This window comes from Chinchilla lanigera, unplaced genomic scaffold (genome assembly GCF_000276665.1).
Source record: "Chinchilla lanigera isolate Chin_1 unplaced genomic scaffold, ChiLan1.0 scaffold00015, whole genome shotgun sequence".
Classification (NCBI taxonomy): domain Eukaryota; kingdom Metazoa; phylum Chordata; class Mammalia; order Rodentia; family Chinchillidae; genus Chinchilla; species Chinchilla lanigera.
Window position 1 is genome coordinate 11,206,786 of NW_004955416.1, and position 24,360 is coordinate 11,231,145.

Sequence of the window (24,360 nt, forward strand, 5' to 3'; positions counted from 1 at the left end):
TCAGGACCTTGCACTTGCCAGGCAGGAGCTGTGCCAATGAACTATATCCCTAGCCTGAGATTTTTAAAAATAAGAACCTGACATTAAGAAAATCTTATTCTGACAGTTTTCCTAATAAAGCATACCAGCTTTAGTTTCTGGAAGATATAGAAAAATCCTTTACTAATGATTGCCTCTAAAAGTCAGTTTTCTTCCCATCCTGTGTATACAATTTTTTGTTTCACTGTGGGCACGAATTGATTTTTCAGCAGAACTTTGATAGTTTACAATAACTTTTCCAGCTGTACATGGTGGCATATGCCTGTAATCCCAGCACTCTGGGCGGCTCAGGCAGAAGAATCATCAAGATTAAGCCCAGTCCCAGCAATTTATTGAGACCTTGTTTCAAAGTAAGAAAATAAATAAATAAATAAATAAAACTAAAAAAGGGCTAGGGAACGTAGTTCCCTGCAGAAGTCCTGGGGTCAGTCCCCATTACCAAGAAAAAAGAAATTAGCCGGGCCTGGTGGTACACACCTGTAATCCCCACTCAGGAGGCTAAGGCAGGAGGATCAGGTGAGTTCCAGGCCAGCCTGGGCTACACAGTAAGTTTAAGATCAGACTGAGTTACAGAGTGAGACCCTGTCTCAAAAAAACAAAAAACAACAACAAAAAAAACAAAACAGAAAGAAAGAAAAAAAGAGAGAAAAAGCAAATTTATATATATGCATTGATGTCAGTCTGTATCCTTCTGCACAGTAATATTTCTACATATTGGATGAAAAATTTAGAAATAGAATTTATAAGTTTCTTCCACTTTCCCATGAATGGTCTAGTCACATACCTCATTTTGTAAACCATTGTTCTGTAACATGAGGCAATGGGAGCTACTAATTAGAAATGCAGATCCCAAACTCATATGCATCGTTCCATTTGGTCATACGGGAAAGTATGTTTTTTTCCCTTTCTTATGGTCCTCACCTTTCCCCCACTGAATTTTATCTAGCCCAACTCAATCACTTCAGGTCTTTTCCAACTCTTAGAGACAGTTTTGTTTCTTTGTTTTCTAGCTCATGAAATCAGGTACAGATTTGGCATATAAACTCTGGGCAGAAATAACGAGCTTGTGTTCAATAGGAACACACTTTGGTTTGCCTTGCATGGAAACCTAAGCAAGGAGTACTAACAATGACATCTGCCACTTACAGGGTAATTGCTGTACACTAGGTGCTTCAATAGACATTTAATATTTATTAGGAAGACAGATAGGTATAGTATAGATGTAGGCCGGAGCAAAAACCAAAACGAAAGGGAGTTAACCTAAGGAAGAAAAAGGAAGAGGCTGAAGCCATGCACAATAGCATCAGTAATTTGATGTGTCTGCTATGGAGGGTGTGTGAAATGAGAAATTAAGTTTGAAAAGTAAGTTGGGGCTTTGAATAATACAGTAAAAGAAATTCAATAGATGCTGAGAAAGCATGAGAGGTTCTTAAAAGCCTCCAGAGAAAGGTTCTTAAAACTTCAGTACAGCCGGGCATAGTGGCACAGGCCTATTGTTCCCGTACTTGGGAGGCTGAGGCAGGTGGAACCCCGAAAGCTTGAGGCCAGTGTGGACAACATAGTGGGTTCAAGGCCAGCCTGAACTACCCAGCGACCTGTCTCAAAAAACTGACCAAACAGGGGCTGGGGATTTAGCTCAGCGGCAAAGCGCCTGCCTGGCAAGCGCAAGGTCGTGAGTTCGGTTCCTGATACCGGAGAAAAACCAAAAAAAAAAAACAAAAACAAACAAACAAAAAAACTGACCAAACAAACCAAGAAAGCAAAAAACAAAACAAAATTTAAAAAAACTTCAGTACAATCTTCAGTGACAAAGATACTACCAGAAATTGCCATGGGAAAAAAAATTCCAAAAGGCATGTATAGGAAAATGATGCGGAAAAGATTGTGGTTTATTTCTCAAAATGGAGGTAGTTTTTTGGTAAAGTTGAAGGCAGTGAGAATGGAAATGAAATTGGGAGAAATAGATGATCAGATTTAACACATTTTGCCTGATGTAGCTTGAGACCAAGTTAGTCCCAAGTGAAATACTCTGGCAATTCTTACTGTCTTTTCCTTATCTTTCTCAGATACTCCAAGAGTTCAAGTATATTCCCGTCACCCGGCAGAAAATGGGAAGTCTAACTTCCTGAACTGCTATGTATCTGGGTTTCACCCACCCCAGATTGAAGTGGAACTGTTGAAAAATGGGGAGAAGATGGAGGTGGAGAAGTCAGATCTTTCTTTCAGCAAGGACTGGACTTTCTATCTCCTGGTGCATGGCGCCTTTATCCCCAGTGAGAAGGATGAATTTTCCTGCAGCGTTTCACACGTCACACTGTCTGAACCCCTGATAGTTAAGTGGGGTAAGTTTTCCAGTTCTTTTCTTACCCAGGTATGGTGGTACATGCCTATAATCCCAGCGCTGATTATCCCATCCTCCTGCTGAGGCAGGAGGATCACAGCTTGAGGTCAGGCTATATTATACAGAGTCCCTGTCTCAAAAAACCCCCCAAAATAAAAAAAAAACACCCGAATAAACAAACACAAAACTTTCCTTAGTTATTGAAAGTTGTATCAAAAAGTCTGCATGCTGGGATCTGAGATTTTCAGGGAGTGTTCTGAGAGCATGAATAGAAGCACCTGCTGAGAGGCCTCTGAGCCAGCAGTGTCCCTCCAGTGAGAGCAAAGAGCAGCAACCGTGCTCACAACAGAGCACAGAGGTGCTTCCTGCAGCCACCTGGACCCTTACAGCATGGAGCACCTCAGTGAGGCACAGGCCTTGTCCTGTAGCCCCAGTGTCCTGGCACCATGCAACTGTGGACTTCCCCCAGTGCTCTTTGACTAGATTTGGCTGTGAGGCAGGCAGGGGTGGGTCTTAGTGGGGAATTCTAAGCTAGTGTCCAAGATTAGGAACAGTAGCTTGTGCTGCCAGCTTTATTGCTAACAGTTTTGGGGTTTGTTAGTATGTAGTGTTTTAAAAGTAAAACTTAATGTTGTCCATTTTCTTTTTCTTAGATCGAAACAAGTAACTGTTTGTTTCAGGAAAAGGTGGGTTTTTTTTTTTTTTTTTTTTTTTAAACCTTAAGTTTTGTTTTGTTTCAGTATCCTAGGGACTATTTATAGGCAGTTCTAACATGGTAACCCTCACTGTATGAAGGCCGTAAGTTAGAGTAGCATGTCAGCAGGCAAAGAACACATTCCCTTCTCCTGTGGAGTGGCATGAAGATGGTGTGTGGTCACAGGTGTGGCTCTGCCAGCATCTGCCCTCTTAAGGTAGGGCAGAGTGGCTGTGAGTGTGGGTGGCAGGATAGCAGCAGCCACTTACCCATGCTACCTGTGAGGGTTGGATCTTTCTTCTGCCATTTCTAGACCGGCATTTTTGAGGAGGAGGCTTTTAGAAAGGAACCACTCTCTTCCTTTGCTTAGTTACTTAGTTACTTTGTCCTTTGTCCAGAACAGAGGGGTGACACAGTTCTGAAGACACCCACTTCTTCCATCTCTTGCCCAGCCTCGGTGTCGCATGTGTTTGTTTCCTAGAGGCTCCCAAGGCACCTGAGGAAGGAAATGAAAACATTGTTGTAATCCATGTAAAGATACTACAATAGATGTATCTATAAGAGTTCTAGAAGCATGAACCAGAGAGGAACTTGGACTTCTCTGAATCTTCAGTTGGAGTCCAGTGGTAGAAAATCCAGTTTTTTCAAAGAAATTCTATGTCCTTGATGTTGAAAACCCATTCAAATCTCGTTACTCTCTAAAACAGGGAAACTGATTTAAGAGAATAAAGAGAAATTGGGTGCTCTACTCAGTCACAGGGGTCCTAAATGGTAGAGTCAGGGTTCAAATTTGAGTAACAGCATGGTTTCCTTTAGGTTTGAGAAGCACCAGATGGATATGCTCTTTGTAATGCGTTTGTAGAATTGTTTGCAGGTAGTTCTTATAGAAAGCAGATCTACACAACAGAATTAGATAGATCTGGTGATGAGATCTGTAACCCAAATAAAATAAGTCATTTACTAATTTTTTCTTTTTCTTTACAGAATGAAGACACCCCAACTTGGATGGGGCTAATTCCAAATTGTTTCTTTGCTTTTTACAAATGGATGATAAGTTTGTATACTTTATGCACCCAATAAGGAAATTATAATGACATTAATGTAGGCATTATCTTTATAATTCTACTTTGGGCACTGTCTGCATGTCTATCTTTCCATGGAATCTGACATTCAGGAAAAAGAAACGCTGAATACTAATAGTTGGATCTTAAATATCTTAAAAGAAACTATAAAACCTTTGATTACAAACCTTATGCATGAAAACTATTTTGATAGTACGGAGAGCCACAAGAAAGGCTGGTTTTAAAAAATCTCTATTTCTTTTCTTTTTATAATGATGGAGCTTGAAGCTAGGGCCTTCTATATGCTAGGCAAGCACTCTACCACTGAGTTACATCCCTCACACCTAAAAGCTCTATTGAATATGAAATAAAATAACATTTAATCATATGTGAAGCTTTGTTATACATTATAGTCTGTATATCTGTGCTTATTAGTTGGAAGTAGTTATTCATCTTTGGCCCTGCACAACATAGATGATTAATGAGCCAGGCATGGTGGTACACACCTGTAATCCCAGCACTTGGGAGGCTGAGGCAGGAGAATTGCTCTGAGTTTGAGACCAGCCTAGGCTACATAGTGAGTTCAAGGCCAATCTGGACTGCATAATGAGACCCTGTCTCAAAAATAAACATCCCCCCCAAAAAAACAACCCCCCCCAAACAACAGCAATGACAACAACAAAAACATAGATGATTAAAAAGCCTAGGCAACTGGGGACATTTTTCTTTGGGAAAGCATACAAGCTGAACTGAAGACCGCTGCAGTGGTGTGCAGTCTTCCCTTGCCCACTTCCTTCTGACCCACTTCCTCTTTTTACTACCCTCAGAAAAACAAAAACAAAACAAAGCTCCCCAGATATTTCCTGGTACACAGTGTCACAGCATTATTTGAAGTGGCTTTCTAGGTATCCTTAGCTGTCTGCAAGTAGGCATTCCATTTGCATCATCTGAAGAGCCAGTGAATGTCACAGGTCAAGTTTGTGGAAGGAGGCTCTGAGCCACGGGTCTAGATCAAGTGACATTAAGAAAGGGCTCTCAGGAAAAAACAGTAAGGGCGTGGGGCATAAAGGACTGGGAATGGGAAGACTCCACGGGGCTGGCCTTTGGTGACTCATATCAGCCTGTCTTTGGTTATATAGGCCTGGTGGGTGGCATGCAAAGGGAAACTCCAAGGTACTTTCCGGTAGCTAAGGATAATGTGCAGGTGCTAGTTGTTTGCAGCAAAATATCAAACGTTGGGTACTGGCTTGTAGAGCCAGATCGGGGTAGGTCATCTGCTGCTTCTGCGATTTTTCTTTGTTGGGCCCACAACATGCAATCCCAAATTCTCATTACACATGCAAAGTCTCTAAGAGACTAGCCTTGAAGTATGAATACCAGTGAACCCCTAAGGAAGCTCAAATCCTAACTTCACAAGAGAAATTAGGAAATTCCTGACTCGGCCCTCTGTTTTGGACATGGTTTCATTGTGTTCCACAAGGGTCTGCTGTGGTTGGGGGCTTGGTCCACAGGGTTTTGGAAGGTGGTGAAACCTTTAAGAGATGGGGCCTAGTGAGTGGTCCCTAAGTCACTGGGGCTGCATTCTAAGAAGATAGTTCCGAGACCCTTTGAACTCTCCTGAGGATTGCTATAAAAGAAGCAAGCCTGGACCTCCGGTCTCCCTTGCTTGCTCCATTTCTCTGGGCACTATGACGTGGTGTAGCCAAGGGGTCAGCCCTTTGCCATAGAACCTGTATGATGTATGCTGTTCGGACTTTGAACGTCCACAATCATGAGCTAAATAAACCTATGTAAGTAACCTGTAGTGGGTGTTTTGTTGCAGTGTGTCTTAGTTAACTAATTTTCACTCATTGCTGAGACAAAATATCCCACGCCCAAAACTAAGGAAGGAAAGTTTATTTAGCTCACAGTTTGTGGAGGTTTCAGTCCATACTCAGCTGGCTCCAAGGCAGGGTGGCACATGGCAGAGGACAACAGTTCATGGTGGCCGGAAGACAGCAAAAGCAGCAAGAGCAAAAAAGGAGTGGCAGGGAGCAAGCCTTCTTCCCTCCCTTGCATTGTATGCAAACTATCTGCCCCAGGGCAGGTGTAACACTCACATCCATAATTCTAACATTGGACCATGAATCAATCATAAATCTAGATGCCCACCCCATGACTGCATGAGGATTTGGGGGGACGTCCAGACACAAACCATGACACAGTGACACAAAGCTGACTAATACAGTCACCATATCTATAAAATGGGACAAGTATTCCTGTAACATGAAATTTACTCATTTATTCACTCATTTCGTTCAGTAAAAATGAAATGTCTACTCCCTACCATGCGCTGCTCCATGGTGGTTCTGAGCAGGGGATAGCAGTGAGAACAGCTCTGTAAGATGCACACCTCAAGCTGATTGTGTTTACTTCCCGTGGTTCTTTATTTTCACAGCTTACTAGAATAAATTACCCAAAACCATAGCAAGGAAGTACAAGGCAAAATTTCTTGGCACTGAGCTGCTGAAGCTCTTTTTCCTGGGCTTAAATTAACCGGCAAGCATTTGCTCTGAACAGTTCTCCTGAGCGTAGGCCTGCAGGCAAACATCTAGCAGCCCCTGTGTTTCTGAGAATGCCCTTCTTACTCAGGGAATTTACCAAGTCTCATTGCATGCTCAGGAGCTTCTGATCCTCCCTTTGTCAAAATTCTTGTCTTACTTCTCTTAACCTTTCCTGATCTCAGTTTCTGTATTTGTAAAATAAGAACTTCTAACTGGTGACAGTGCAAGTCGCTTGTGCAGTGGAGCATTATCTGCTACATTTCTAGAGTAGAGACTCAGGGTAGAGACTCATTATGAAAATTGGGCTTGTCAGGCTGAGGTGGGCAGAGTCTCCAGGACCATAGGGTACATTAGAGATTTCAACCCAAATCAGATTCAACATTCTGTTTAACTCTGTCACTAATATGACTATAACAGGCTGCAGTGGTTGGTGTAAAGCAGTGCCAGCCTCTTGCGACTAACCCAGAATCTCTGTAAACCAGTGGCACCGAAGACTAAAAGGCAAGCTGCTCTGATGGTGTAGCTGGCAGTGATGGTGAACCTTTTAGAGCTTTCTGTGATAACAAATAGCCAGCTCTCATACATGTGCCGTAGGTTTGCCACCACTGGTGTAGGGTGTCATTTTCTGAGCTCCAACGATGACTCAGATTGATTTAGTACTGCTGGCTCTGTTGTCACTATGTGAAATGGTGAAAAATCTCTAGATAATATTCCAAAAGTGAACAAAACCCCCTAATACAGCTTGTTTTGAATTGTAATGGTAGTTACATTCCTGGAAAAGTCAAGATATAATAAAAAAGTATCGTGAATATTTAAATTAAAATGATTACATGTTAAACATTTTCTCAAGTTATTACATATTGTCACGAAGCCTCTTTCAAATACGCCCTGTCATTTCAGCCACACTTATCCCATCTTTCTTGCCACCGTCTGAAGCAGCTCTGGAGTCCTCTTGTGTGTCTTTAGCTGCGTTGTCCTGGCCGCCTCCTTGTCCTGGACCAATTCAAAACCTTTTGGCTTTAGGAAAGAACCAGAAGTCACGTGATGCCAGATCCGGGGAATGTCTTCATTTGACAGAATGTGGAGAGGCAGGGCTGCAACGCCAGTGCCATGTGTTGCCCAGGATCCACCGTTAATGGCACGCTGTAAAACGCACCTTCTCTCAGCCTTCCCTTACAGCAGACTGACTACTGCACAAGTTGGAACTTGTCACACACTGTCACTAAGGTTCAAGGGGCTGCTGCTTCTACTGAAGACCCCTGTCTTCCTGTGGGATGGCACTCGGCAGCAATAGTCACCGTATTTTTAAATCACTCTATATGTAAATTAACCCGGCAGAGGAAATGCTCCGTAAATATTCAAGAAATAAAAACCTCCTGAAACACAAAACACAGTTTTACGTGCGATTATAAGTCCAGTTAGAAACAGAGTTTTCATAACTCGTGTGTGTAGGCTGGGATCCTGGGCCCTCGGCCCCTAAGTACTAAAAGTAACTTCACTGGAACAACCAAAGACTGCCCCAGTCATTTCGTAAAGAGAAATGTGGGGAGCCGAGTTGCTGATCCAATGGGTGGGGCGTGGGTGCGACCGCAGGGCGCCATGCTCCTTTCTGGGAAGGCCGGGGCCTTCTGAGAAAGAGGAAATAGAGGGAGCCAAGTTTCCTTTTCTAACCTGAAGCAGCGTGTTCGGCCTAGAGACTGGTGACAAGCCACCCTGTGATCTGGGCTCTGATTGGGCAGCTGAGAAAAAGTGAAAGAGGATCCGAAAGATTGCTCCAGGGCCCTTTCTGCGCCCCCTGTGGCCGCATCTGCACCGCTCCTGGCCGCACTCGGGGTTGGGCTCGAGTGCCCTCCCTGGTCCGCACGCGCGCTCGCACTCGGCCTCGCCGGGTGCTGGGTCCCGCGGGGCCGCCGGAGTGCACGGGTCTCCCGCTGCCTGCTGGCGGATGCCGCTTTAGGGCTGCCGGCCGCGTCTCACCCGCCGCGGGAAGGAGGAGGGGTGGGCGGTCAGACTCGCAGAGTCCAGGTTGGGAAGTGCACGGGCGAGGCTAAGTAACAGGGTGGGCAGAGAGGGGCGCGGGGAGCCGGGCGCTGCCCACTTCCGAGCCCCGCCCTCTCTCTTAGGCTTCCGCTTCCCTTCTCCACTTGCTGCTGAATCCAGATCTTGTCACTGGATTGCACTCCACTGTGCAACATTTCTGTCAACTTACACGTTTGTTTATTGAGATTTAATTCAAACGGAACCCCTAGTTTTAGTTTTCTGAGGAATCTCCACAATGACTTCCACGGTGGCTGCACCAGTCTACACTCCTACCAACAGTGGAGAAGGGTTCCTTTTCCCGCCCAGCCCCTCCAGCATTTGTTATTGATTGATTTCTTTTGTGTGTGTGTGTGTGTGTGTGTGGTGCTGGGGATTGAACCCAGGGCCCTGTGCATGTAAGGCAAGAGCTCTACCACTGAGCCACATCCCCGGCCCCAATTGATTTCTTGATGATAGTCATCTTTCTGGAGTGCGATGGACTCTCAGTGTTGTTTTAATTTACATTTCTTTTCTTTTGGTACCGGGAATCGAACTCAGGACCTCGCCCTTGCCAGGCAGGCACTGCACTGCTGAGCTACATCCTCAGCACTAATTTACATTTATTGAGTGACCAGTGATATTGAGCAATTTTTCATATATTTATTTACCATTTGTACTTCCTCATGTGAGAAGTGTCTGTTCATTTCAGATGCCCATTTTTGTACTGGGTCTATAATTTGGGGGCAGGGATGTGACTTTTTTTAGTTCTTCATAATTGTAGATATTAGTCCTTTGTCTGAGGAATAGCTGGCAATTTTTTTTTCCATTCTGTGGTTTGTCTCTTCATTCTGTTGACCAGCTGGTAAATATTTTTTCTCACTCTGTGGCTTGTCTCTTCATTCTGTTGGTTTCTTTTGTTGTGCAAAAGCTTTTTAATAAGATGAGATCCCAGTTTGTTGATTCTTTGTGATAGTTCCTGTGTGATTGGGGTTTTGTTCATAAAGTCTTTGCCTACACCTATATCTTAGAGTCCTACCTATTCTGTCTTCCAACAGATTTAGTGTTTGTTTTATATTTAGATTTTTTATCCATTTCTATTTGCCAGTATCATGCTGTTTTTATCACAGTAGCTTTATAGTATAATTTCAAGTCAGGGATTATGATACCCCTGCCTTGCCTTTGTGGTGTAGAACTGTTTTTGCTATTCTAGGTCTCTTCTGGTTCCAAATAAATTTTAGGATTGTTTTCTCTAATTCTGTAATGTATGCTATTGGTAATTTATTAAGACTAATCTGGGGGGCTGGGGATTTAGCTCAGCGGCAAAGCGCCTGCCTGGCAAGCGCAAGGTCGTGAGTTCGGTTCCTGGTACCAGAGAAAAAAAACCAAAAAAAAAAAAAAAAAAAGACTAATCTGGTACCTTGGAGGGCTCTTGACTGATATGAGAGAGATGTCTACTGCCAGGATAAGGCCATGTGAAATTCAGGCTCTAAAATCCTCCCTTGTGTTATCTTTGATCCAAATTTTAGCACCAGTTTTTTTTTTTTTTCCATTTCATTTTCTAGCAACCAAACAGAGGAACTAGGATCCAAGGCAAGTGAAATATGTCTTAAACTTGCTGTCATCCTTAGTTTCTTCATTCATAAATTTACTTAAAAGATTAAAATTCCCATTCTTTTTTTAAAAAAATAGATTCTTGCACTCAGCTCTGATGGCCACTGCAATCACTTTTATTTGCCAGTGAATAAGAGAGACCCCTTCATCTTCTTGGTCATAGTTGGAATGAGATTCATGTGGTCATCCACACACCTGGCCACACAACTGTCCAGCTACTGTTTCACTTGAAGCTCTCTTCCTGGTATACATTGAATTTTTGGCTTTGTCATTGAAATGGATGGTCCACTGGATCAGGCAGTCCTCGAACTTTTCCAACTTATCTGTCACCAATGCCTGGGGTTGAACTACAGGTGAATAGCAGTGCATTAGTGCACCTGCTACGTAAACACCTGGTTGTCCTCACAGCAGTTGGCACTATCCCAGAAAATGAGGCCCTGCATCTTCCAGATGTTCTGTTTTTCCACACTCTTCCCATGGAGTCCACTATCTTTTATACCCAGAGGTGCTGCAACTCCACTATAGCAGTCCCACACTGTCCTATGCTGGTACCCACACGGCCTCAGTGTATGGTGCCTGCATTTATTAAGCTTTGATAGTGTGCTAGGGCTGTGAAGCTAAGACAATGAATAAGACAGTCCTATCCTCCAAAAAGCTTAGTTTTCTGGGGAAGAGAAAGCAAATACTATATTTAGCTTAGTTACTTTTCTCTCAGTGCCGAGATAAAATGTCCAAACTTAAAGGGGAAAGGTTTATTTAGCTCACAGTTTGTAGAGGTTTCAGTCCATAAACAGCTTGGCAGAGGGAGATTCCAGAGGAGAAACAGTTCATGGGAGCAGAAGACAGCAAAAGCAAAGAACAAGAGTGATACAAGTCTCTTTCTGTCCCTTAAATTGTATCCAGTCTACCAGGGTTAGGGCAGTGCCAATCCAATCAGTGGATTTTTTTTTTTGGTACTGGGAATCGAACTCAGGACCTTGTGCTTGCCAGGCAGGGGCTTGTGCTGCTGAGCTAAATCCCCAGCCCCAGTCAGTGGATTGATCCAGCAATCAGCCCACCCTTAATCAACCCACCCTTAATCCCAGCACCCTTAATCCCAGTGTTTGACCATGAATAAATCATAAATTCTACATTCAACCACCTTTGAAAGCACCTCCCCCCATGACTGCATGAGATTTTGGGTGAAATCTAGACACAAACTGTAACATTCTGCCCCTGGTCCCCCAAAGACTCATGTATTCTTTTACAAAAAAGGCATTTAGTCCATCTGCAAGAGTTGCCAAAGTCCTAACAGTTTCAGCATTGTTGAAAAGACCAAGTCCCAAGTCTCTTCTGAGAGTTAAGGCAAACTCTTAGCTGTGATCCCCTGTACAAATGAAAAGAAAACTATAGACAGCTTCCAACATCCAATGGCATGAGATAGATGTTTCCATTCCAAAAGTTACATACAGGAGGATACAGAGGAATGAGACCAAACAAAGCAAGTTCAAAATCCAGCAGGGCAAACAGTAAGTCCTATAGTTTCATGTGTAGCATCTGAGGCAATCTCTAGCAAGATATGAACTCCAAAGAGCATGTGTGGCTCTGTTCATATAGTGCTTCTGGTGATTTTAGTTCCCATGGGTTTTCTCTTGGGCCTACTCTGCTCCCTTCTTGCTATTTTCCTCAGCTGGTCCATGTTCTTGACTTCTCCAAACCTCCTGGGGCTCCACTGCACCTTTGGATTCATACTCAGAGCTTCACACACTGCCCTCTCAAGGGCACACTGCCTGGCCTCCCAGGCTTTTTTCTGAAATCTCAGTAGAAGCCTTACTGACCCCACAACTCTTACATTCTGCATGCACCTAAAACCAGCACCACATGGATGATGCCAAGGTCTGTTGCCAGCAGAAATAGTAGCAAGTAGCCAGGCCTTCCTCTCTCTTGGATGTAGGGGTTGAGTTCCAGGATTGCTGAGCACTCTGAATCCAATTCTGAGGAACAAACTTTCTAGGCCACCATCATTCTGGAACATGGTGCTGTTAGGCTTTCTTCTCAAAGCAAAGTCTTTCACTATTGCATTTTGAGGCTGTAAAGGGTGGAGATTTGCTGCTTCTTGTGGTGCCTTCAGGGTATTTTTTGTGTTCTCCTTTTCCTTCTCAGCAATCAAGAGCTCCTCTGTGTTATCTTGCAGTCCATAGGTTTACTGGAGCTTACTTTCTGGCCAAACTCACCATGTTTTAAATCATCCTGCTGGGATCTTTGTTCTTGATTATCAAAATAGATCTGGCTAAAAGCCCCCAACATTATACTGCCTTGAAATTTCTTCTGCCAGATTCATTAGTCCACCGTCCTTAATGTCAGTCTCAAGCAAAGTCTCTGGATGTGAGCAAAATGCAGACAAACTTTCTGCCAAGCCATAACACACATCATCTGGAGTGCAACAACCAATGCTGTCTTTCTTCCCAATAGAAACCTTCTGAGCCTGGTCTTTGCTAGCTTTCTGGTCTTCTGAGCTCTGACCAAAATCTCCCATACAGTTCAGCCTAAGATGTTTCAGTGCTACTTTTTCAGCTGGCATCTCTGAACCTTTCCTAACTCTTCCTGTTCTAACAAACCCGTTCCAAAGGCTCTTGAGCTATATGGCCAGGTAATCTCACAGCAATGATCCCTCTTCTCTGATACCAAATTCTGTCTTAGTTACTCTCTCATTGCTTTTGCTGTCATCTCCTGCCTTGAACTGTTGCCCCTCTGCCATGTGCCACCCTGCCTTGGAGCCAGCCAGTTATGGACTGAAATCTCTACATACTGTGAGCTAAATAAAACTTTCCCCCTTTAACTTTGGGTGTAGGGTACTTTTTCTTAGCAACAAGAAAAGTAATTAAGACAGTAGTTTTAATGAAAGCTATGGTAGAAATATTGGGAGGGGGCTACTAAAACTTAAAATAAGAAATAATTCTGACTTCTCAATACTTTTATTGAGGGAGAGAGAGCCCCCTGGCAGAAGGGACATGTGCAAAGACGTGGAAACCCAACATATTTGGGAATTCCAAATACCAGGGAAAGAGTTATGGGTGTTAAGGCTGGACAGTCACATAGGAGACAGATGTTCAAGAAAATGCACTGAATTAGAGGAATTACTGTAAAAAAACCTGTTGGTTCTGTGATGTCTTTGTATAAGTCACCCTGAGATGAGCACAAGCTAGATATGAATCTCTGTGAGTTAAAATTGCTGAAGAGAACTATGTGCAATGAACTTTTAAAATTCTGCTTCTTTAGGGCCTAAGTTTACTTTCTCAGGACTGTCCCTAAAATGAAAAGGTTAGGGATGTATCTTAGTGCAAGGTCCTGAGTTAAATCCTCAGTACCACACACAAAAATGTGTATAATCACTTTACAGTTTTAGATTTAAATTATTGGTATAAATTAGCTGAATTTCTTAGACTCTTGCAGAAGAAATAATTCCCAGGGATGTTTTCCCCTGAAAAGTTGTGGATTGTGAACATTTGACTTCTTGGATGGAGCATCTTAGCGTTGAAGGAGATCGTAAGTCATTTATTTCTGATATTATTTCAGCCTCTCCCTGAACACTGAAATAATGGGAAGCTCTAGCGAGGCATGGCACACACCTGTAATCCCAGAACTCTGGGAGGATGAGGCAAGTTCAAACCCAGTCTGGGCAATTTAGTGACTTAGCAAGATCCTGTCTCAAAATAAAAAATTTATAGTACCACACTTTGCCTTTGCTCAGTTTTTTGAGAATGTGTGCAGTGAGTGGAAGGAAAGGTGCTTTCTTAGTGATTCTTATCTGCCTGTAATGGTTGATTGATTGTGTCAATTTGAGAAGTTTAGAAGCTTAACTAAGTTGGCTCAGCAATTCTACACCCTAGGGTGCAGGGGGCCCACCCTAGGGCGGTTTGTTGCTTGGATAGTATAAAGGGGAAATGAGGAAGGATAGATTTGCTTCTGTGAGGAAGGACCAATTTGCTTCTGTCCTTGAGAGGAGCTCCAGTCTTTGTCTTTAGTTTGAATGTCATTTCCTGGCGTCTAGTGTAGACTCTGGCTTTTGCCTGAGATCCTTCAAAACTTCTGGTGTAGATTCTTCAGCTTTCCAGTGTAGACTCTTCTGTCACAGATTCATTGGACTCCTGATACGGACTTGCATGGGACATTGTAGTAAACTCCAAACCTTGGACTGAAACCTTCAGTCTCCAGTGTGCAGACACCCTTTGCACGCTTCCTTGTCTAACTCTGTGGCTGACCATTGTAAGCCAATCTTGTAATTTCTTATACATTTGTATATCGTGTGTTACATCTGTTTCTCTAGTGAAACACTGACTAATACACTGCCCAAACTTATAAAGTATTTATGAAAATCTATATCCATCCCTGACTTGAGTTTCTCTGCCTTGAGTTTAGACTTGCCCTACATAATTTGGCAATGGATGTAATTTCCTAAAAGATTTCTGGGTATTGAAATTTTGGAATCTCTTTTGGTTTCCAATTTTATACCTTTCTCTAGAGCAGTGGAAAGTTGCTCCAGGTATTCTGTCTCACAAATTTGACCTACTTAATAAATTCAGTTCCATTAAACATGTTGATTGGCCTTTTGCTGATGATCAGAGATTAAGATAATGGGCCTTGGAGTCAGATAAAGTATTCAAATTTGGGCTCCACCACTTAATAGCTGTGAACTTGGAAAATCAAGCTTCAGTTTCTTTAAAATGGGGTAATAATACTTATCTCATAGGCTTGTTATAAAGATTACATGAAACAATGTCTGTAAAGCATTTTTTTTGCATAGCTCAGTAAATACGATATGACAAATCTATTGTTTTATAGCAGAGTATGTATATTTTAATATTAATGCATACCAGTTATACAGGTTAGAGGGTTTCATTTTGGCATATTTGTTAATAGCATCTTCATAGATGGATATAACATACTGTGATCATACATGAATAATATAACACTTCGGTCATTCCTGGTCAATATCCCTCTACCCTTTCCTCCTCACACCCCAGAGGATGGATACATATATATAATATATATGTAATATATACAGTTTTGCAGTACTAGGGATTGAACCCAGGCCCTTCACACTGAGCTACATTCCCAACCCTTTTAAAATTTTTTAATTTTAAGATAGGTTCTTGCTAAGTTGCTAAGTTTCCCAGGTTAGGCTCAGACTTGTGCTCTCCCTGTCTTAGCCTCCCAGAATACTAGGGTTGAAGTCATGTGCCACTGTACCCAGCAGGGAATGTATTCTTGAAAAATAGATTCACAAAACCTCAACTAGCAAAAAGAATTAACCATAAACCCAATCAATCATCTAATGTCAATAATCAGTCATTAAATATTTTTTATATTATAAAATTCGCCCTTTTAAAGTGTACAATTCAGTAAGTTTTAGCATATTTACAGAGCTGTACAACCACTGCTGCTTAATTCCAGAACATTTTTATTATTCCCCAAGGAAATCCCCAATTCATTATCAATCATTCCCCAATTCCCCTTGGCCTAGCTCTGGCAACTACTGCCCACTTTAAATATATTTCAAAAACCCATTTCAAATAAAATCCATCTTAAAAATACACTGCATTCATTAGGATTACAAACCAGCTTTGGTAGGGGACCTTCCATTGGCTAGATTCTCAGGTTGTATCCTACTTAGAATGTACCTATTTTTAAGGTTTTCAGACTTTTAAAAACCCTGACTGTCTTGCATATTTTCTGATGGACTTATTTTTCTGAGTTTGGTCTTCTAAGTACATAGTGACAAGATAGAAATAAACTTTTTTTTTTTGTCTTTTTGAGACAGGGTCTTGGGGCCAGGGATATAGCTCAGTGGCACAAGTGCCTGCCTGGCAAGTGCAAGGTCCTGAGCTCAATTCTCAGTACAAAAAAAAAAAAAAAAAAAAAAGACAGGGTCTTGCTATGCAGTTCAGGTTGGCCTTCAACTTGCTCTATAGCCCATGCTGGCCTCGAACTTGTAGCAATCCTCCTGCCTCTGCCTATTGAGTGCTGGGACCACAGGCGTGCACCAGCCCACCAGGTCATAAACAGATTTTTTTTCTCTTTACTCTCACAGAGTTGCCCACTCAGCTTGATGCAAAAAATGAAGCACTTTTCCTTTTGAATCTTTTGATTAGTAAAATTTATATTAATATGTAAAATGACAGTAAATTTAAAAATTGCAGAGTATAACAGAACCATGAAAAAGAGAAATTTTAAAAATATTTTAGTGGATTCTGAATTATGGTGCCTTTTATAAAAACCCACTATGAAGAGTAACAGAAGGTGTGAGAGGTAGAAGTGGGTTAACAATCATTATTATCAACTAGACTTTGCAACTGATTAAATGACAAGGAAGGATGAAGAGCATAAAATATCTAAAGGCAACTCAGATTTTGCAAATGGGAAATTAATGGTGTAAAAAATAGAAATAAGGAAGTCAAGAGAAGGAACTAGAGTGGGGTGTGGTGAATTCCCAGTTTCCTGGGGAGACTTAGATGGGAGAATAATTTGAGCTCATGAGTATAAATATGATTTCTGTTACAATAATGTTGATTTTCATTATTGTGGGCTCAGAGATACAGATTTTGGAGTCACCTATAGAGAAAAGGCTGTATACGAAGTTGAGGAACAAATGGCTTATTTGGCAGGCAGAGAGTATAAAGCTAGAAGCGAGCTGAAGACAGATGTTGCTGATTGTACTAAAGAGAATGAGAAGAGGAAGGGAAACAAGCCCAGGCAGAGGAGCTGTCAGAGGCAGGAGAACTAGGACAGTATTTCATGTACAAGGGCCAAGGGACAGATTCAGTAAGTCAAAGAGGATGAAGATTGAGAGTGTCATTAAATGAATGTGTAGCAAACTAGCCTTGGATTCTAAGAAAAAAATTCAACAGAATGCTGGGGTAGAGGGAGGTACCTTGTTTACTATGAGGATAAACATCCATTCCCCCAGTGCATTTGTTGAGGTCCTACCACAGAAAGGCATTATGTTAGACATAAGAATCCAGGATGAAACAAAGTTAGTGTGTTGGTTAATACAACACAGCCACTCTCCATATTGGTTTTTCTATAACTCTTAACTCTATTAACCGACTGAACCCCCTGCATCTCTACATTTCTTCTGCTTTCTGTTGAAAATTAGTCACCTAGATTCTGTTTCTTCATGCCTCTCTGTCATGATCTGTCATGTCCAAACTCTACCTCATGGCAATGTTGAAGTTATAGCTCCTATTGTCAATTTCCCTATTCTGTCTTTGTTTACAGATTAGATTCATGAGAGACCGGCTGAGATCATCTCTTTGTTTTAGGTTCTGTCGCAGACTGCTGAACAGCCTATGCAAGGGGCCAGAAGTCCATCTATGACCTTGGAAAGATGGTGGAAGCCACATGGTGCATGTAGGCCTGATCTTTAGCATAGACTATAGAAATGACAGATACTATGACTAATATATCAAGCAAGCACTGAGAATTAATCTTACTTTAAAAAAATGAAACATGCATATAATAACATAGAGGATTTCCTATAAGAATACTAAATATTGACTTTGAGTTCCATTCCTGTGGGCTGGAGGGAAATTCAATTTGTATAATTTGATGAATGGCATCCACACTGATTTTACTGAAAGTTCATTGTTAAGTCTGGTCAAAACAGTGTATTGAGGATATCTTGAAATATTTCTTTGTACACACACATACACACACTCTAAATACATAAATATAGGATAAAGTACCACAGTCAATTTAAGCTTTGCTTTTTATTTTTAAAATTTTCCTTATTTATTTTTATACTGGGGGTTGATCTCAGTTGCACTGAGTTGCATTCCCAGGCTTTTATTTTTTAAATTCTAGACAGGATCTTGATAAGTCTCTAAGTTCTTCAGACTTGGCTCCAATTCCCTCTCATTCTGTATGTTATTCATTGGAGACAGGGTCTCTTTATGTAGTTCAGGCTGGTCTTGAACTCATAGTGGTCCTCCTGCTTCAGTGTGTGCCACCATGCCTGGCTTGGTTCCAACTCTTGATCCTGTTGCTTCAGATTCCTAGAGTGCTGTGATTACAGGTGTGCATCACCACCACTGGCTAAGTTTTGGTTTTTAAAGAGTGGGATAAAAACAGTGATTTTACCCCCATCTTCTAGAAACTCATCCTATTTAAGTCAAAACTACAAGGAGAATGAAAAAAAAAATGACAAACTCTTTAAAATAAAACTAATTGATATTAACAAGTTTGGACTCCAGCCTATGAGGAAGGACTGTCAAATATAGTGATAGCCAAACAGGAGTGTGAGGCAGGAGGCTTAGAGATGCATGTCTTGCTAAAAGGAAGAGTGACGGTTTTCCCAAGAAAGTGCCTTATTCTATGGGGCATGACCTATACGCCCTTCTATAGAACAATAAGAACAAACAGGCTGAAGCTAGGGCTCCCGTATGGTCTCTTGTCACAAAGATTTGAAATCTGTAGTAGGTCAAGTTGAACAAGGACGAATAACCTACGTTTTCAGGAAACCATCTGTTGATGAGGTAGAGTCGAGGAGATATGCATAATAAGAAATATTGCTGTGTGAACAAAGAACTCAAACACATCATATTGCTTCACAGAGAAAATAGTCTTAAATATGACCTCACTTCCACCTGCTCATCATAGTTCCTAGACAAAGGTTGGATTTGCTACCATTTTATGCAAGACTGGTTGCTACATTGCATCCCTGAATGTCTGATGTGACAGAGAATCACTGTTCCATGCTGAGGGGGAACTTCAGATTTCACACAAGACAAAAGGGACAGGGTCAATACTGAAACAAAGAACAAAACTGTTGATTTTGTTGGAGAACTAAGTCTAAGATGTTTATAAAATGATACACTACATTATTTGAAGATGCTTCTATCATACTTTCCTTATCATCATATTGAAATGACATGTACTCTACTGGGGACATGTGGGTGGTTTCTTTTTACATCCCCAGAGTCACACCTGAGCCAGTGTACTTTTGCAGCACATGATGAGAAAGAAACAAGCAATGCATCTTGATGCAAGATGTGTCAGAATGGTGGAAAATGCTTATTACTACTGCAAGCCACCTCCAGCTGAAAAGTCAGTGAAAAAGAAATGTCCTCTCTCCAGGAATATATATGGAAACTTGTACAAGGATATCTCTAAGGGCACTACTGAAAAGGTTTTGAGACAGATGAGAAAGTTGCCCTGGCAGGACCAAGAGGTGAAAGACTATGTTGTATTTTGTATGATAAACATCTGGAATGTGAAATACAATAGCATTCATTGTGTAGCCAACATTTTAGCAGGACTAGTGCTCTACCCAGAGGACGTTGGGATCCATGTTGTAGATGGACTTTTAGAAGATATTCAGTTGGGAATGGAGGTTAATCAAACTACACTTAATCAGAGGCGTATTAGCTGTACCAAGTTCTTAGGGGAACTTTATAATTATTGAATGATGGAATCACTTGTTATTTTCAGAACTCTCTATTCTTTTACTTCATTTGGCATTCTTCAAGTGCACTGGACCTTCCTCAGCATCTTTTCCAAATTAGATTAGTGTGCACTATTTTGGATACCTGTGGCTAGTACTTTGACACAGGTTCCAGTAAACAGAAACTTGACTGCTTCCATATATATATTTTCAGCAGTATGTTTGGTGGAAGAAAAGTTTGGAGTATTGGCCAAATACCATCCATTCCCTATTGATATAGATTATACGATCAGTGATCCACTAGAACTGCTAAGACCAAAGATCAGACTCTGTAATTCTCTGGATGAACCCATCAGGCAGGTGCATGAACTGGAGCGAGAATACTTAATAAAACCAGGCCTAGCAAATGACAGAGTCAAAATATTCTATGACAGGAGAAAATATAAAGGAAGAAGGAGAAGCAGGAGGAGGAGGAGAAACAGAAGAGCAGTCTGGAAATGCAAATGAAGTAAATGAGCCAGAAGAAGAAGAGGGTTCTGATAATGACGGAATAAGAGGAAGAGGAGAATACAGATTACCTTACAGATTCCAACAAGTAGAATGAAACTGATGAAGAGAATACCGAGGTAAGGATTAAAGGAGATGGACTGAAGTATGTACCTTGTGTAGAAGATGAGGACTTCAAGCTCTGGATAAAATGACGCTAACATCTTCAGCAATGAAGTAGCAAATCTGTCAAAGTGCACCAGCTTGATGTCGCTATTCCTTTGCATCGCAAAAGCCAGATGAGGAAAGGGCCTCCTCTTGGCAGTGGGGAAGGAGAGGCGGAGTCTGCAGACACGATGCTATTTGTCATGACAACAAGAAAAGGAAATGCACAACGGTTTAAGATCTTTAATGTGCGTATGTCCCAACTCTCCAGGAATCGTTGGAACCAGCAAAAGGCAGAACAAGAACAGAGGATGAATGAAAAAGATCACACTAGATAGCAAAGAATGACAAAAAGATTATCAAGAAATGTTGCAGCCTCTTGCCCAGCACCCAGCTCCAGGAAACACCAACCACAAGCTGTGGACTTGTTACCAACTTCCAAAGGGAGCCCGTAATGAGACCTAATCTTTAAGATTGGTGGGAGGAGATGCTGATCTAACAGTACATGTCATTTCCTTAGGTCCTGAATCTGATGTTGTGGATAGTGGAGTCCTCCAGTAACTGAATGAAAGCAGTGGACCCATCTCAGCATGTCAGTCTAGAGAGTTGGCAAATCTAAACCTGAGACAGGCTGGGGCCATGAAGCAGAAACACCAGCCTCTGCCAATACCAGAACAAGGCCACGCTTCCAGGCAAAGCAGAAAAGACCGTTTGCAATGGACATCACATGAGGATTAATCCTTTGAGAATGGCAGTCAAAAATGAGATGGTTCACTTGATTTCAGAGCAGTTACACCAAGAAGAATTCCAATGAGATGACTGCGCCAGAAGAAAGAATTGTGATGGTAGTAGTATGGGGAAATGATAATGAAATATGAAATGATAATGATAATGAAATGACTGAGTTTAAAACTTAATTTGAGTTACAGCATCTCTGAATTAAACATCCCATGTTGGAAGAAGACAAATTTGGGGGCTCCAGGGCCACAGTAGAAAAATATAGAGCAAGCAGTAAAATCTTCTAGTGAAAACTTACATGCAGGACAACCGAACGATGAAAGATACCCAAATACCAGACAATCCACCAGGAAGGCTTTTGTTTAGGAATTTGTTTCAAGAGGAACAAGGGGTTCCTCTTGAAAAATGTTTTATCCATCAGTTAGTGATATAAAATTGCCTATTTAAGTGAAAGAAAAATGTGAAGATTGTTAGTATACGGAGAGCATTAAGTCAGATGGCTTATGAAACTCTGATACCAGTCTAAGGACAGGGATGGAGTTGAGCTCCTTCTAGGTATCACTGAAAACAAAACGTGCCAATCAGAGTGTCACAGAAAACGGATGAAGGACAAGTAGCTCAGAATATTTTGTTGACCTTCATGGATTTACAGCCTCTGTCTCTAAACAAAATACAGAAACAAGCAGAGCTTTTGTTTTTTATCTTATCCCCTCCTTGAACAGAAATGAGAATTCTTAGTTTGCTTCTGACAACTTGTTAATTTATTAGGATAGCTGTCTTTTGTTTGCTTTCCAGCAGGCGTAGTGAATTTAAAGAGCACATCTGTATGCTGCAACTTGATTGCATCTTTCTTCTAGCTGTTTTGCATTTTTCTTTTACCAGATTTCAGTTTCTGCATGTAGATTTAAATAAAAAACAGAATTTGTAAAGTTGTAAACAAAATTTCACATGGAAATTCTTCCCAATCTTCACTAGCTTCAGAAATCTGACCTTTACCGATACTGCAATGAAGTGTTGTAATTTAGAAAAAAAAAAAAACGTGAAGGAGAAAGGAAGAAGATCAGGCCTTCTTTGCTTTTCAAGTAGCTTCTGGCTGCTTGTCTCTAGGCCTGCTAATGTCTAACTTTCTGCCCTTCGATACTGAGATGCTTATACCATCAGACACTTAGCTATTGATGCTGAAACCATCCTGAAACCATTGGTTATTCATCCAATAGTAGCATGTTCTCAAGGCACCATAGTATAGCACCCTGCAAAGCTCCAATAAAAATTCTGGCTGTGGAGTCAAATGTTTAAATTTAATTTAAAAATTTTTTAAAGTTTTTTAAAATTAAGGTAACAATAACACAAAGTAAGATTAACCATTTAAAAATGTACAGTTCAGTGGCATTTAGTACAGTCATAATGGGCATCCATCATGCATCCAAAATATTTTTATCATCCCCAAAGGAAACCCTACACCCACTAACAATCACTCCCCATTTCTCCTTTTCCTTAGACCCTGGCAGCTACTCATCTTTCTGTCTCTGTGGATTTAACTATTCTGAATAATACATATAAATGCAGCCATACAGTACATGAACTTTTGTGTCAGGCTTCTTTCATTTAGCATCATTTTTTTGATGTTCATTCATGTTGTAACACGTTTTAGTACTTCATTCATTTTTACAATTTGATGATTGTCCATTGTAGGGATATGCCACATTGTGTTTATCCACTCATCAACAGATGGGCATTTGGATTGTTTTGATCTATGGATACTGTGATGGTGTTACTATTAAAATTTGTGTAGAAGTTTTTGTTTGAACATCTGTTTTCAACCCTTTTGGGTATATAGCTGGGAGTGGAAGTGTTAGGTGATATGGTAATTATGTTAGGTCATATGGTAATATGTTTAACAAAAACATTAAACAAATGTTTAACATTGTTGAAGAGACTATAAAATGTTGTGGCCACTGTGAAAAACATTTGTTATACATTTTGGTCCTTATTTACACTTTTGGTTTCTCACACTAGAGAAACAATGCGGTATTCACACATATGTGTTCTATTTGTTTCACTTAAGAGTATGGACTCAAGGTGCATCCTTTTTCCTAGAAATGTCCCAAGCATATCTTGCTTTATGGCAGAGTAGTACTCCATTGTATAAAAAAACCACATCTTCTTTATTCATTCACCAGTTGATGGGCACTTGGGTTGTTTCCAAGATTTGGCTATTACAAACTGTGCTGCTATAATGTAGGTATGCATATATCACTGTGGTATGATGCTTTAATTCTTTTGGGAAGATACCCAGGAGGAAAATGGCTGGGTCAAATAGAACCCAGAAATAGTCCTAGTTTTCTGAGAAATCTCCACACTGATTTCCACAGTGGTTGCACCAGCCTACACCCCCACCAACAGTGGAGAAGGGTTCCTTTCTCCCCACGGCCTCTCTAGCATTTGTGATTGTTTGATTTGCTGATAACAGCCATTCTTTCTGGAGTGAGCTGGAATCTTAGTGTTACTTTAATTTGCGTCTCTCAAATGATCAGTGATGTTGAACATTTTGTCATATGTTGATTTGCTGTTTGTACTTCTTTGTCTGGGAAGTGTCTATTCATTTTGGATGCCCATTTATGGGGTGGGTCTTTAAATTTGGACTGGGTTTTTTTTTAGTTCTTTCTATATTCTAGATATTAGTCTTTTGTCTGAGGTACACATATTTATGGGGAGGATGTTTTGCTTTTTGTCATGGTTTAGGTTGAATATATCCCCTCCAATTCAAATGTGTCTGGAAGGTGATTGTACGATGGGGCACCATATTCATCAGTGGATTCATCTAATGATGGGTTTGGTAGCCAAATGTGCTCTTAGGAGGTGGAGCTGATGGGAAGAGGCAGGATACAAAGAGCATGACCTGAAAGGTTGTATGTCCCTGCCAGGATCCTTCATTTTTTTCTCTGCTTCCTGGCTGTCATAGGTTAAGCAGTTTTCCTTTACCATGCTCCTCTGCATCATGTTTCTGCCTGGAAGCCAGTTGACCATGAACTAAAACTGTGTGCCAAAATAAATCTCTCGTTCTTTATTTTGTAGCTGTCATGTATTTTGCCCTAGCAACAGAAAAGTGACAAGTACATATTTATAATTTAAAAAGTAAACTCATCAGGAATGGTGGCACACACCTATAATCCCAGAACTCAGGAAGCTGAGGCAGGAGGATTGCTGTGAGTTCAAGACCAGCCTGGGCTACACAGTGAGCT

General features: G+C 41.2%; 1 protein-coding gene and 2 pseudogenes across 1 annotated transcript in view; 2 read left to right on the forward strand and 1 right to left on the reverse strand.

Moving 5' to 3' along the window:
• The window catches only part of B2m (beta-2-microglobulin), a 5,823-nt gene extending 1,283 nt beyond the window's left edge, over positions 1-4,540 (forward strand). The window contains exons 2-4 of the mRNA XM_005381424.2: positions 2,106-2,381; positions 3,034-3,066; positions 4,059-4,540. Coding sequence (XP_005381481.1) covers positions 2,106-2,381; positions 3,034-3,047 — 290 coding nt within the window. The 3' untranslated portion in view covers positions 3,048-3,066; positions 4,059-4,540. The remainder of the gene's footprint in view (positions 1-2,105; positions 2,382-3,033; positions 3,067-4,058) is intronic.
• Positions 4,541-10,424: 5,884 nt separating this feature from the next.
• On the reverse strand, positions 10,425-12,037 carry LOC102010056 (annotated as a pseudogene).
• A 6,886-nt stretch (positions 12,038-18,923) lies between these two features.
• Positions 18,924-20,874, forward strand: LOC102010366 (annotated as a pseudogene).
• Positions 20,875-24,360: the final 3,486 nt, after the last annotated feature.